Source organism: Argopecten irradians, chromosome 13 (assembly GCF_041381155.1).
Source record: "Argopecten irradians isolate NY chromosome 13, Ai_NY, whole genome shotgun sequence".
Lineage (NCBI taxonomy): Eukaryota > Metazoa > Mollusca > Bivalvia > Pectinida > Pectinidae > Argopecten > Argopecten irradians.
The window spans coordinates 30786392-30802511 of NC_091146.1; the positions used below are offsets into that span (position 1 = coordinate 30786392).

General features: G+C 35.2%; 3 protein-coding genes across 10 annotated transcripts in view; 2 read left to right on the top strand and 1 right to left on the bottom strand.

The window, feature by feature from the left end:
* LOC138306450 (uncharacterized) overlaps positions 1-16120 on the top strand; it is a 158887-nt gene that overhangs the window by 23661 nt on the left and 119106 nt on the right. For 3 of the 7 annotated variants that reach the window (XR_011205859.1, XR_011205861.1, XR_011205863.1), the window contains exon 1: positions 15743-16120. The exons of 1 other annotated variant lie outside the window; for it this stretch is intronic. The gene's annotated coding sequence lies outside the window, so the exon portion shown is untranslated. Of the gene's footprint in view, positions 1-15740 lie in introns of those variants that run through there. 3 more of the 7 variants (XM_069246911.1, XR_011205864.1, XR_011205860.1) reach the window with 3 other exon arrangements.
* Positions 1233-7696, top strand: LOC138306443 (uncharacterized). Its single transcript, XM_069246904.1, has one exon. It carries the CDS (start codon positions 1913-1915, stop codon positions 3482-3484), a length of 1572 nt encoding a protein of 523 aa, XP_069103005.1. The 5' UTR covers positions 1233-1912; the 3' UTR covers positions 3485-7696.
* Positions 9505-16120, bottom strand: part of LOC138306447 (inositol hexakisphosphate and diphosphoinositol-pentakisphosphate kinase 2-like) — a 52111-nt gene continuing 45495 nt past the window's right edge. Inside the window, exons 1-6 of one of the 2 annotated variants that reach the window (XM_069246908.1) lie at positions 15483-15597; positions 13521-13727; positions 11822-12111; positions 11289-11377; positions 10028-10179; positions 9505-9660 (exon numbers count right to left, since the gene is read on the bottom strand). In XM_069246908.1, the coding sequence (XP_069103009.1) occupies positions 9520-9660; positions 10028-10179; positions 11289-11377; positions 11822-12111; positions 13521-13619 (771 nt within the window). In that variant the 5' untranslated portion in view covers positions 13620-13727; positions 15483-15597 and the 3' untranslated portion in view covers positions 9505-9519. Of the gene's footprint in view, positions 9661-10027; positions 10180-11288; positions 11378-11821; positions 12112-13520; positions 13728-15482; positions 15598-16120 lie in introns of those variants that run through there. The other variant, XM_069246909.1, reaches the window with a different exon arrangement.

Consider the following 16120-nt stretch of genomic DNA (forward strand, 5'->3'; position numbering starts at 1 on the left):
ATTGTCCTTCCCCAATGATGTTCACATTTCAAACCAAATAATGGATAAAATCCATCAAAGAATGAAGGAGGAGTAGGCTTTTGTATAAATAGTCTTACGCACGACGCACGTGCGCCCGGGCGACCTGGCGCCAACACGGCGCGACGGCGCACGGCGCACGACGCACGACGGACGAAACACGTACAATGACAATAGGTCATTCCTGACCTTGTCGGTCAGATGACCTAAAAAATAATAAGCACACAATCAGTTGTGTACTACATGATTTTTCTATGCCGATAAAACAAACAAAAATAAGTCCCGGTACACAATCATTTTGGTCACATTTTTAATTTACTCCATTGCTCAGGTTGGGAGTCTTATTTTCAGATATCCCCCCTATATCTAGAAATGTGTCAAAATGTGTGTGTGGGGGGTATTTGCGTCGAATACGGTATGCTCTGTTGGCAGTGGAGCATCTTTAAAATATTTTACCCTATTTGACCCCTGTAAACTTGAATGGCGATCAAGGTCATTCGTTTAAACAAATTTGGTAGCACTTCATACCCGAGCATGCCTCAGGCTTATTATCAGGTCTCTAGGCCTCTTGATTATTGAAAAAATGGTATTTAAAGATTTTAGCCTATTTGACCTCTGTGAGCTTGAATGAAGGTCGAGATCATTCATTTTAACAAACTTGGTAGCTCTTCATGCCAGCATGCTGCAGACCTAATATGAGTACCTTGGCCTTCCGGTTATTGAGAAGAAGTCGTTTGAATGTAAAGTTTTTACGGACAGCGAGGGACGAAGCTTGATGAGTATAGTGACATCTAATTAAGAAATTTACTTTAGAGTATTTGACCTTGGGCCAGAATTCATTCATTGTGAAATGTTTAGTAAAATTATACTGCCATTAAACCAAATAATCAATATAAACAAAGAGAATGAATTGTCTTTTTATTTTATGACACAATACATCTAGAATTTATAAATTCTCACAGGTAAATATTAATTTCAAAATATTTCAGCTAATCTAAATTAAAGTTTGGGCCACAGTACAGTACAGATATGAAAATAATACATGTATTCATCTACCTATACATGTACAGTACAGTTATGACTTATTACCCAATACACACACCCAACAGACAATACACCCCAGGTGAGCTATAGGTATTTAAATATCACGGTTTGTAAACATGACCCAAATCGACCTTCTACACAGTGTAGATCTGCGCATGCTCTACTAATGTATGTCTGTCGGTAACTCCATTGAACAAGGAAGTAAAATTGGCCACAACAGACAGATATTTCTGTGGGTAGTCATTTGTTTACGTTAGTAACCAAACACAAAGTTGGTCTCATTCTGTGTGGACACATATGATTTCATTTAATGTACATTTTTGCACATTACTGAGATACAGTTTTATCTGAAATGGTTTTATTTGACAAGGAATTGAGAAAGTTACAGGTTTATAAACATGAGAAGGAAGTTAAATCTTGATTGGCGGTGACTTTCGACACAGGAGGAAGGTCAACTTGATTTATCCCCAGGTACTGTAGGTATGTGTGTGCCATCAGTGATTATTTTACCAGGAACTGAGAAAGTTACAGATGCATAAACGTGAGAAAAAGAAGGTCCTTTCTTGGATAACGATGAATTTCAGCGTAAGAGGAAGATCAACTTGATTTATTCCCAGGTACTGTATGTACGTGTGCCATCAGTGATTATAACATAGTTATCATTCTTCTGTTTAAAACTTGGTTTGAGGACAACATTTGGAAGTAAACTATACATATATTGAACTGTACATGATGTCAAGTCATTACCAACTATAATCAAAACTTTTATTAATTTGATTTAACAACAACATTGTATTTATTCAATATCGACAACCTTCATAAAATCAACGAACATTCCATCTTCATCAAAATGGCGACAGCAAAAATACCAGTTCGCACGAAAGGTCAAACAACCTGTCACCATCACAAGGGGAGACAATTAGAATTTTTCTGTGAACAATGTCAGGATCTGGTTTGTCCAAAATGTATTTCCTCAATTCACAAAGGCCATCACATGTGTGAACTTAGTGAACTTACTCCTCAAAAGAAACAAGACATTAAAACTTTTATTGACAGAACAGAAAAGAATGATTTGGTACAGATTGGGAAATACATCACCTCTACAGATACACTACTCAAAGACAATGACAGAATGTTCGAGGAATTGTCTCATCAATTGACAACGCAGACAGAGAAATTAAAGCAAGACCTTGACAAGATTACAGCAGAGACACTTTCACTATATCAGAAGATGAAAAATGATAATACTAAGCTCATACATAAATACAAACAGGACATTGAAATGTACAACAGACAACTGAAACAACAACTGACAGATTGTAAGTCAGCACTTCAGCAGGGATCTCACATTGATATATACGACACAAAATGTGAAATAGATTCCAGAATACATCTCCCTGTGACACCTGCATTATGTAATGTCAGCTTCACACCAAACAAAAACCCTCAAGGTCACCTGGAAAAAGCATTAGGGAAAGTTACTACATCAGGTAAAGATAAAATATCCACTGGTCAGGGCCGGTCAGTATCATCATCAGCTGGTCAGCAGCAACCCTCTTCACAACAACAGCCAGATGATAAAAGGAAGAAAGCAGTGACCAGGACCAAACTACTGACAGAGGCCAGGGTGGTGGAGGAGTGGAGGTCTCCATCTCTCATTTTTTCTATGTATCCCACCACTGATGACCAGGTCTGGACCAGTTACTACTACACATTAACTCTCCTGGACAGGAAGGGTAAAGTGATACAGGAGGTCACACACAAGGCAAGGATCAATGATATCAGTCTATCACCTACAACACACAGACTGTGGGCCTGTGATGATGAAAACAACATCCTGGAGCTGGTGTCAGGACAATTAACTCAACAATTCACAACTAAACAGGGACCTAACTGTATATGTATTACAGCACAGAACCATGTCATTGTGGGTATGACAGGAAACGTCTCAAAATATACCACACAAGGTCAGATGGTGCTCACTACAAAAGCTACAGGGACTGGGAAACCATTAGTGTTTACACCATGGAGGATCACAGAGTGTCCTATCACTAACAATGTCGCAGTGATTGATCACAGTAATAAACGTGATGGTGGTGATGGAAACAGACATGTTGTTGTTATGGATTCTGACTTCCAGAAACTGTTTGTATACAGAGGTGACATCCCCAGTACATATAAACAAACACCACAAACAGGAGGTGAACCATTTAACCCCTGGGGTATAGTGTATGATAGTCAGGGGAACATCATCATAGGAGACTGTAATGGTAAGGTACAAGTCATCAGTGGTTATGGTGAGGAGGTCAAGGTCATACACACAGACACATACTGGGTAATGGCTGTAGGGGTGGGTAGAGATGATTTACTGTGGACAAAGATTGGGGTTAATGTAAAGATGTTACAGTACTACAAGGTGTGATATCTATGACAAAGATGTTACAGTACTACAAGGTGTGATATCTATGACAAAGATGTTACAGTACTACAAGGTGTGATATCTATGACAAAGATGTTACAGTACTACAAGGTGTGATATCTATGACAAAGATGTTACAGTACTACAAGGTGTGATATCTATGACAAAGATGTTACAGTACTACAAGGTGTGATATCTATGACAAAGATGTTACAGTACTACAAGGTGTGATATCTATGACAAAGATGTTACAGTACTACAAGGTGTGATATCTATGACAAAGATGTTACAGTACTACAAGGTGTGATATCTATGACAAAGATGTTACAGTACTACAAGGTGTGATATCTATGACAAAGATGTTACAGTACTACAAGGTGTGATATCTATGACAAAGATGTTACAGTACTACAAGGTGTGATATCTATGACAAAGAATATTACAGTACTACAAGGTGTGATATCTATGACAAAGATGTTACAGTACTACAAGGTGTGATATCTATGACAAAGATGTTACAGTACTACAAGGTGTGATATCTATGACAAAGATGCTACAGTACTACAAGGTGTGATATCTATGACAAAGATGTTACAGTACTACAAGGTGTGATATCTATGACAAAGATGTTACAGTACTACAAGGTGTGATATCTATGACAAAGATGTTACAGTACTACAAGGTGTGATATCTATGACAAAGATGTTACAGTACTACAAGGTGTGATATCTATGACAAAGATGTTACAGTACTACAAGGTGTGATATCTATGACAAAGATGTTGCAGTACTACAAGGTGTGATATCTATGACAAAGATGTTACAGTACTACAAGGTGTGATATCTATGACAAAGTTGTTACAGTAATACAAGGTGTAATATCTATGACAAAGATGTTACAGTACTGCAAGGTGTGATATCTATGACAAAGATGTTACAGTACTACAAGGTGTGATATCTAAGACAAAGATGTTACAGTACTACAAGGTGTGATATCTATGACAAAGATGTTACAGTACTACAAGGTGTGATATCTATGACAAAGATGTTACAGTACTATAAGGTGTGATATCTATGACAAAGATGTTACAGTACTACAAGGCGTGATATCTATGACAAAGTTGTTACAGTACTACAAGAGGTGATATCTATGACAAAGATGATACAGTACTACAAGGTGTGATATCTATGACAAAGATGTTACAGTACTACAAGGTGTGATATCTATGACAAAGATGTTACTGTACTACAAGGTGTGATATCTATGACAAAGATGTTACAGTACTACAAGGTGTGATATCTATGACAAAGATGTTACAGTACTACAAGGTGTGATATCTATGACAAAGATGATACAGTACTACAAGGTGTGATGTCTATGACAAAGATGTTACAGTACTACAAGGTGTGATATCTATGACAAAGATGTTACAGTACTACAAGGTGTGTTATCTATGACAAAGATGTTACAGTACTACAAGGTGTGATATCTATGACAAAGATGATACAGTACTACAAGGTGTGATATGTATGACAAAGATGTTACTGTACTACAAGGTGTGATATCTATGACAAAGATGTTACAGTACTAAAAGGTGTGATATCTATGACAAAGATGTTACAGTACTACAAGGTGTGATATCTATGACAAAGATGTTACAGTACTACAAGGTGTGATATCTATGACAAAGATGTTACAGTACTACAAGGTGTGATATCTATGACAAAGATGTTACAGTACTACAAGGTGTGATATCTATGACAAAGATGTTACAGTACTACAAGGTGTGATATCTATGACAAAGATGTTACAGTACTACAAGGTGTGATATCTATGACAAAGATGTTACAGTACTACAAGGTGTGATATCTATGACAAAGATGTTACAGTACTACAAGGTGTGATATCTATGACAAAGATGTTACAGTACTACAATGTGTGATATCTATGACAAAACTATTACAGTGTAACTGGGTATGATAGCTATAACAAATGGCTGAGAGGGTCTATCACTCAACTTGTTATTAAATTCAGAGAATGTTTATCTTGTATATTTAAATTGGTGGTGATTCAACCTTAATACATACAGTGCACTGTGTATCGTTTTCATGTCCCCGTGTCAAGTAATGTCCTCTGTACATTCTGATGTAGGTTATTTGTTATTGTGACAAAAAAGAGGTGAGTGAAAGTATTTGTTGAAAATGTCACTTTGATCCTATATGACCCTACATGACCCCCTGCATGACCCTACATGTGTATGGTTCCCCTGGTGATAGTGACATGGATCAGGCTCAAAGACTTGTAATCTAAATTTTACTGCCGGCTTTCAGCTACTAGTCCACTATTGCTAATTCTTTTCCGGTTTGAAATTTTTAAAATTTCTTCACACAATCTTGAAGACCAAATTAGTTATCCCATCTAAATAAACAACCAACATCAGAAAATTAAAAATTCTTTACCTTGAATGCCTGACAGACTTTTCTAGCTAGAAGTTTTTCTTTGGCACTCAGAATGACAGGAAATCGGACTTCTTTTCCATCCTTGTCTCTCTCTACTTTCCCGTCTAACGCTGGAGATTTCCTTGCCTCAGCATGTGCATAATCAGGGCCAACAGTATACACCTGTAAACACAATATGTTGTATTACGACCACAAAGTAATTCATGCCCGTTTTATATCTTGATAATTGATCATTTAACTTTCTCTCAATGGAATCTATGGTTTATATAGATACCAGAGCTTTGCAGACAATCATCATTATGCACGCTAGCCCATTATCAATTGCCTGGTTTTTTTCCCATAAAAAGATAGTTTGATGCTTATATTTACTAATTATAACGAGATCATTTTGTTGGTCCCTAGAAGTTTCTGATAAGTGGGTTTTACTTTTATACACTTTTACAATTTTTTAAACAATGTTGAAGTTCATACATATATAAAATATTATGCTCAGGGGAAATTTTTGCAATCAAGTGACCTTGGCATAATTAGCATAAATTTCCTCCTTCCATAAATTTTTTATAATGTTTACATTATATGATTGTAAGTGGTATACACACATGTAATTTAGATTTCTTTGGTATAGTAACTTGTACTTAAAATTCAATTTTCTCAGAATTTGTTGTTTTCTCGTTTGAATGTGTTTATAATTGGTAATCCTGATGATTTAGACTGGGCTCGAAGGTGTCCGGATTATCAATGGTTCACTGTATTTATTTGTACTTAAAATTAAATTTAGTCTGTATTGTTTGCTTGTTTGATTGTGCTTGATGATGATTACTTCATAGCTTCAACAACATTAAAGTAGTGGAATTGGTAGTCTTATAAGCATGCTGTATTTTGATGGTTTCACAAATTATTACTAATTTTGAATATACCGTATTCACTGTAATTAGCACCAATGGTGCTTAAAAAATTGTAACAAAGAAGGATGCTTATTAGGGAAATAAAATGGAAGCTATGGACAATTTTTTTTTTTTTTTAAATTCGGCCATTACTATCTTTGGCACATTAATCTGTTACAGTGAACATTTATATGAATTCTTTTCTTTGTTAAAATTATTCATTATTACAATTGGGAATTTAGTTCATTAAAGTAGTGGAATTGGGAGTCTTATAAGCATGCTGCAATTCCATTGTTTCAAAAAACACCCACCCATTGGCGCCTGCCAATAACTTTCATTCTGTATTTCCTGGGCCATGAAATCTAGTTTCATTTCAATGCATTATATTCCAATGTGTAAAATTGAGCTTTTTCCAAGTGTTTGATAATGTTTTAAAAGAAATCTGAGTTATCACGATCCTATATTTCTGTTGATCAATCTAAATTAAATCTTTAATTATAACCGTCAAAATGAATTTCAGAATCAGAAATTTACCATTTAAAATTCTTTATAACTTGCATATTCATGAAAGAAAGTTTAAAGAAAGTTTGAAGACTCAGATTTTTATATTCAACATTTATTTGAAGAGTTGTTTCCATGGATACTGACCAGGTCTAAATAATAACAATGATAATAAATTGCTCGATTTGAAAAATCGAAATGAAAATCTGTATTTTACATGAATGAGATATCATTGTAATTTTGATAGTATGAAAACAGGATAAGATCATTATGATAATTGTCTTTGTATTCAGATTTAAACATGTTATCATGTGTGATGTATCGATGATTTTCTGAAATGACAATAACAAATTAAACGGTGTGAAATCAAACTTGATGATGTTTGTTATCTATATTTAAGATATGTAATGTATATGTATAAAGAATTACTGATGAGTCACAGTTTCGACCAATTATTTCCTGGATGACCAAGAAGGAGGCTACAAAGATGATCACTTCTACATACAGTCAAACCTGTCTATAGAGACCACCCAAGGGACAAGATAAAAGTGGTCTCTATAGACAAGTGGTCTTTATACACAGGTCACAATGTGTTATAAATGCATGGCCATTTGGGACACTAGGAAAGTGGTCTTATTAAGCAGGTGGTCTTTATACAGAGGTAGTTGGTTTCGAGATCCCAAAACAACGTGGGTATTTATAATGTACAACTTACTGTTGATTAGTCCCAGCTCCTGGCGAATGTAAAGTCATTGATTGACGTGATTTTTGTAACAACACAATCACTGGAAGGTGGGACTAATCGACGATAAATCATACTTTTACCGACGTCAATTTGGGATCGTGAAACCCATGTACAGTCAAAATTGTTTTAAGAGACCTTCCAAAGGAGATTGAAAAATAGGTCACATATGACAGTTGGTCTCTTAATTGAATCACCCCTTTCGAAACAATTAAATACATGTATCAATGTATATTGTGGGACATGTTTTGACAGTTTTGTTGTACTAAAAACAGTCAAAATAATAGGAAATCATAAATATATAATATATCACATAATCTAATACATCTTTTAATTATGTATTTAATTTTAGGCACTTTTATTTTTCAATTATCTATTTATTTTTTATTTATCTTTCTATTTTTATTCATGAATAAGATTAAAAATTTCTAAAACAAATATTTGTTTAGGCCTACCACTTATATATATCATAATTAGCTACAAAATTACAATGTATTTAAAAGCAGAAAAAAAAAAAAAATTAATTTTTTTTTTTTTTGTATTTTCTTTCATCATTTTATTCATTTGTTTTATAGATAAAAAAAAATGGGGAAAAAAATAGTGTGAAAAAAAATAATTTTAAAAAAATCCGGAAATCAGCTATTTCCGACTCCTCTGTTACTATCTCCCAAAATGGCTGCCATCATGCTTAGCTACACTGATACATTTTCAGTACAATGTTTCTACATTCATGTCGTTCTTATGTGAGTAAATCATTGTTCATCATTATTTTAGTTGGTTTTGGAAGTGATTATTCTTGATTTTTATCACAAACATCGTGAATAAATAGCACATTTTCCTTGCAATATCCAGCTCAGACATGCAGACGGCTTCGGCCATCGGTACCGAAGCCGAGAGACTTCATGCATGAATAAGTGCTAATTTATGTCAAAGTGAACACCTTGTGTATATAACCAAGCCATATGGATAGCTCTTTTGTCTTGCCTTAATGGGGCTGGGTTGGAAGCCCTACAGGATAGTTAACTGGCTTGGCTTTATATATGAATAGAAGACAAATGCATGTGTGATTTGGGTCGTTAAATACAGAACATCGAGTGTCGTTGGATCCTAAAAGTATGGTCGCTTGTCGCATAAGACAGACGGTCGTTTAATACAGACAGATTATATAGTAATTTTCGCTGGGAGGAATAATTTAGGTCGTTTAAGACAGAAGGTCGCTGAATTCAGAAGGTCGCTAAGGCAATTTTGACTGTATTAACAGTTTCCATGTAGCTTGCAAAATTCAATAATACATTAAAGATGATTGATACTTCTAGCTCTCCAGTAAGAATATTGAGTATTAATTAACATATTTGTGATTACTTTTTTTCATGATTCTGTTGTTTTAAACAGATATTGATTGTTTTTAATTTCTTTTGACAATAGATGGCATACAGAGATGGATCAAATGATCTAACATTTCAAATACATCTTCAGACTTGAAATACAAACCTTGACATCAGTTCCATCTGTAGGCATGAAGTCTTCATAGATATAGGAGCCAGTATGGCGGACACGGTTGACTTGGTAGTAGGCACTACTCCGAGGACCGACCTACAACCAGGAAATCAAGGATGGTGTAAAGGGGAGACAACTGTTACAAATTCACGATGTCCAGTTTGGTTGACAAAGTATAACTTGTCCAAACCGACCCTTGTTTAATCCTGATTCCTGTCTATTCTGAGAATGATTTATATTAATTAAAACCTGAATAATTCAGAAACCTGGCTATACCGGTCAAATAATAAGTCAATATTAAAATAATGTGACATGTACATACTGTATAGTTGATAATACTTGCAAAGGTTTTAATTTTGCTAAATTTGCAGATTAACCAAAACTCTTAAAAAAAAACATAGCAAAAGGTCTACACTTCTATGATGAAAATGTTTAATTCTGCCGTCTAAGATTTGCACCTCACCTTCCTGAAGAGTCGTTGACTACCTCCGCCAGCCGCCACAGGGAAATAGATGTAAACATTGTGATCTTCTGCCGACACTGGCTTCTCCACAAACGGTTTGTGAAACACCACACCATTAACCTCAATACAGTCCTCGGCATCAGTGTATTGACCTGTACAAAGCAACGTCCATAACTGTAAAATCAGTGTATTGACCTGTACAAATCAACATCCATAACTGTAAAATCAGTGTATTGACCTGTCCAAATCAACATCCATAACTGTAAAATCAGTGTATTGACCTGTACAAATCAACATCCATAACTGTAAAATCAGTGTATTGACCTGTACAAATCAACATCCATAACTGTAAAATCAGTGTATTGACCTGTACAAATCAACGTCCATAACTGTAAAATCAGTGTATTGACCTGTACAAATCAACATCCATAACTGTAAAATCAGTGTATTGACCTGTACAAATCAACATCCATAACTGTAAAATCAGTGTATTGACCTGTACAAATCAACATCCATAACTGTAAAATCAGTGTATTGACCATAACTGTAAAATCAGTGTATTGACCTGTACAAATCAACATCCATAACTGTAAAATCAGTGTATTGACTGCAACGTCCATAACTGTAAAATCAGTGTATTGACCTGTACAAATCAACATCCATAACTGTAAAATCAGTGTATTGACCTGTACAAATCAACATCCATAACTGTAAAATCAGTGTATTGACCTGTACAAATCAACGTCCATAACTGTAAAATCAGTGCATTGATCTGTACAAATCAACGTCCATAACTGCAATATCAGTTTATTAACCTATACAAAACAACATCCATAACTGAATGCCTAACCATGGTTTAAAGGAAAGTTATAAAATATTCTACCTTTCTCGCCTATATTCATTAATTATGAAAATTTAATCAGAAATCATCACTATGAAACACAATACAGTACTTGTGTCTGACGTCATAGACCTGTATGATTTATTGCGACAGGTCTCCATGGGCACAGCCATTTTCTTTGATCACTCTTACCCCTCCAATCCTGAAGAGTTTTTATTTTGAAAGGATTTCATGATTGGTTTCTATTTATAAAGCCATCTTATCATATTTACAAGATTTTTGGGCTAACAGACCCACAGGTGATAAATGTAATATAGTGATGAGGAAGGCCAGTGTTAACGGAGAAAAAACCACTGACCAACGTAAAAACGTAAATAAAATACGATATATGTTATTTCACTATTTAAAAAAAAAACTTACATTTGGCTGTTCCATTTCCCTCCCTGTCCAATATAGCATATCTAGGATGAATGATCCCTTCAGCTTCCAGCTTTTCATAAACAAGTCTCCTGTACAAAAACAAAACTATTTATTGCTACAAATCGACTGATTAACTCATTCATCCTGAAAGGAACTCATTCACAAACAATGGAAATTTACCCGCATACCAATTTTATTAAAACTAAATGTTACATATAGCAACATTAACGCAATCTTGTGAAATGCGTTTGAAAATTCAAAAGGTCCCAAGGGCCTGTGCTATGGCCAAATTAATGTTGCCCAGTAGAGGTATATAACCGGGTTCCCTTTTTGATCCAAAACGGTATCAAAATCATGCTTAATGTTGTCAAACTCTATTATTTTCTTCAGTGTATAAATAATTACATATCACGATCACAAATCTGTAGACAAAATGTAACAAACACAATTTTGGCTTCATTTTTATACAGTTTTATAAATTTTTTGTAGATTTTTAATATATAGTATGGACTCATGAATTGTGTGTATTTTACCTGTCTAATAAAACTTTCTGGGCCTCCAAGTCATTAACAATGTACGGCTTTCGTAGGTTTTTATACGCAATGGCCTTATCGAGTGGAAATCCCTGGGAGAAGAAAGAGATGAGAACGTCAACGACAGGCCAGTCCTCAATCGGCTGGTTCAGAATAACATCTTCCTCAAATACCAAAGTCTTAATGTGTTCAAACAACTCGAGACGCTGTAGGATCTCTCTCATGGGTTTAGAGTTACACTTCTTGGCACACACACCCACGGTGATGGCCGCGATGTCCTCATGGTTCTCCTGTTAACATAGAAACACATTACAGTTAGGCCAGCCCTAATAAATTGTTTGTTTTATATACCAGACAGTCATTCCACGTAAAACTATAGTTTGAAGAAAAACGATGATCAATCGATACATAATGTTTAACAATTAAAAACAACAACCAAACAATGCATGGTAGTTGACTGAATACACATATTTCAAATAACATTGATTATCTGAAGCATATAACGTCATCGATTTGAGAGTATGACGTCACATGCGCGGACGGTTAATTACATGAAATGGGGTAAAATTTTGCCAAAAATCACGTAAAGGTAAGACAGATTGAACAAGATAGAAAAATCTAGGGGTATATATATACGTATCATGTGAGATTTCACTGTCCGAGGTACGAGAAAGTGGTATGTATATAAGTAGGTAGGTTTTTCTTTTTTTGGTAAGACAACAAATACCTCAAGTTACAAATACCTAAAGTTATGAAAATATAAAAATGTATTATAAGAACAGAAACAAAACAGAGAATACTATTATAGTCTAGTTATTATTAGTTATAGGCATAGAGGGTCAGTAAAATATATAGGGGGCGAGGGCGTTGAAGTTTTGGGTTCTCACAGAAAAGTGAGTTGTACCCCTCCATTTGCAAAAGTACAGCAAACCTGTCTATAAAGACTCCAAAACAACCTGTCTATAAAGACCTCCCAAGGGACAGAGGAAACTGGTCTTTATAGTCAGGTGGCCTTATACTCAGGTTATAAGTAATCAAACCTCAAAGATTTCTGTTATAATTAATATGTGATATATATGGTGGAATTGAAGTCATAACTTTAAACTAAAGGGAGATAATCTAGAATATTTTTCCAATGAGAATTCCTCAGCTGTACGATCCTTATAAATCATCTCCCCTTAGTGTAAAGCTTTACAGTATTCAACTTGTCTTAGAAGCCACCTCTGTATAACGACCACCTGTTTAAAATGGCCACTTTCAGGACTGACTATATACGTTACAAACTTGTAATTATAAACATTTTCTGTGTATTTTATAGAAAAAGAAAAAACTTCACTTACAATAAATATTTCACACTGATTGCAATATATAACTTTGGATGATCTTGATCTAAGCCCGGGAGTGATCTTAAAGACGGAGGGAACCAAAGACAAAAAGTCCTTGTAGAAAACTCAGGTGATCTGACATTCTCGTAGAAAACCAATGTGATCTGACAAGTAAATGAAGTAACCCCTAGGGCCTGACTTTTTCACCTCTGTACCAGCATTAACCCGGCCAACTAGGTGAGAGGTATTTAAGTCAAGTATACCATGGAACCTACAGAACTTCAACAGACAAGACGGTATTGGCTCTTTTCTCCAATTAACAGTGAAACATTAAGATCTGCTAAGAATTACAGAATTTAAGCAGTAAGTTTTACCATATAAAGCTGACTGAAGGCGGTATCGTCACCAACAACAAAGATTGGACGGTTTTCCTGGTCTTCCATCCGTAGATAGCCATGTTCAGATTCCGCCATTATTTTACCAATTATTACTTCCTGTTCGTATCATGGCCTCACATTCCTGTCTCCTCTTGGCTACGTCTTCTAGTCTTTTGGCCTCATACTGTCTTTGTAAAGTGAACTCTGGAAGATTGAATTTTTTTTGTGAATTTGTGAATCAGAAAATGTAATATTATATGATTCTGATTTTAAAATTTCACCCTCCAAAAATATATTACTTTAAGTAATATCATTAATGAAAAAATTTTCTTTATGTATATATATTGATAGTAAATTGTTTTGACATATCGATTTATAACAAAAAGTTGTAGAAATCAAATGTAATACTTTAAAACATTATCTTATCATTGTTCAACACAAACAATTTCAAACACAATGACTTTGAAAGCACATATTTTCTGATAAAAAAACAGACAGTTGATCATTTGATGTTATGGAATCAACATTAATAATAAATTATATTTGATATCGTTTCTATCAATGACTGCAGGTCCTATAGGTAGTGTTGTTTTCTGTTTGGGAGACAGACGTGGCTAAGCTGCCCGGTTCAAGGTAAACAAAATGATGGATCTTACAAAGAATAAACAACATGTACAAACCCAATCGAATCCCAGTCTACAGTGTGAAAAAGTACAACTCTACCAACTGAGTCAAAGAAAGCATGCTCCGTCAGCTGAGTGACATAGGCCGTATTTAACAGGTTGGGGACACTGTTTTCGGATAAAAATGTTAAAACAACTTTATCCTCTTTTATTTCACAGAATCCTGCATTTGCATAACTAGATGATCCCTCAAATACAGGTCTGTTACTCAAATTCAGGACTTCCGACTATCCTGTATAAACGAGAGTGTCCCCCACCTGTTTAACACTATATATGTATAAACCACACTGACCCGCTCCTTTTACTCTTCAAACACAAGAGTGTTCAATTGGATTTTTGAGAGTCAAAAAAAATCACATTGTTTACTGCCCTGAAAGTACATTTGGTATACAATCACTGCATGATAGAACCATATCAAATTATCAATTTGTTATCGATATTAATTCTATTATCGGTATTGCATTTATTCAATATTACTACAAGTTTGGATGATAATACAGTATATTGGCTCCTATTTCCTTTCAAGAATTTATCACTCAGTGTTGTGGACGAATACAGCGCAAGCACTTTTGTGTTTGTGTATCGACTGTGATGTTGGACGACTGATTTTCCTTTGATATCCGCCAGCACAAACTTTGATGTAGCTAGCGGGTGCCAGGCTTAACCGTCTTACTTTCTGAAGCGAGCTGTCATTTCATGAGATGTTGTTTTTAATGACAATTTAAGACTTTTTTTCTAAATCGTCTTTCCTTAAACCAATGACTTCTTGCCGGACCCAACCAGTAGTCATGACAAATAGTAGTCGTGATTGTGTGCATATTCATAATTCTACATGTACAGTGCGTCCAGATTTCTGGAGCTGCTGACGAATACTTCATGACGGTGTTGTTTTGTTTATATGTGTGGAAATAATATGTTTCATAAGATGCAAACAATTAATGTTTTTTCCCAAATCACGACTACTGTTGCTTCAAGACTACCAGTAGACATCGTGGAATTTATTAAGCTTTCCAATGTTTTTTTTTTTTTTTTTTTTTTTTGACTCGATAAGAGTCTTAGAGACAAGTATTTGTTAACAATCCTTCTCATTTATAAAGCCTTGATCCTTTGCATTGAGCGTCAACTGGTCTAGAAAGCCAAGAGGTCCCGAGTTCCATCCTACAGTAGGCAGTGAAACATGAAAAAATTCCAATATTACCATGCTCTCTGTCAAAAATGTATCAATACAAATAAATATTAAGCGTCCTACTTATGTGGAAATGTTTCGTCGTACTACCTGCTTATTTGTCCACAAAACCATTTGACCTAGACACCGATCGCAGGCACTGCAAATTTTCTCTTCATCAGCCAACCGGAAATAAACAAAAGTCAAAGCTAGGGGCAGATAACTCTCTCCTTATATTAATATTTCCGACTAGTTAGCATCAAATTCGCAATGATTATGTTGAACATTTCGAATTTCGTTTCCATTTTTCTCAAATTATTAAAACATTTTTGTTTTTATTAAATTGCGTATTTTGAATTGACGCTGTTCATTGCAACATTCCGGATAATATTTAGTCCGTTTTTATGATTATTGTCAACTTCCCGTTTCCGTAAATAATGTCAGCTCGCCTGAGTTAGAGGAGACACAAACGTATCTTGTATTTAATGTCAACGCCGATAAGAGCAGGTGACAGCTATGTCTCGACATGGGAATGTTTTAACAACAACGACCTGCAGGTTTTTCAAGATATATGGCAGCTCTTTATCACGACAGTTGTCTAGAAACGCACAGCGAAGATGCTTATCCACATTACGAAACCGTAGAACTAGGGGAAAGTTAGCTGCGATGACGTAGCTCTGAACGACGGACGGAAGATTTCTGACAGATGGTCGTCGTCAGAACCGGAGTGGAACCGAAGTGGAGGCAGG

Bases quoted from the DNA above. Each gene is read 5' to 3' on its own strand.
- LOC138306443 (XM_069246904.1), top strand. From the start codon at position 1,913: ATGGCGACAGCAAAAATACCAGTTCGCACGAAAGGTCAAACAACCTGT.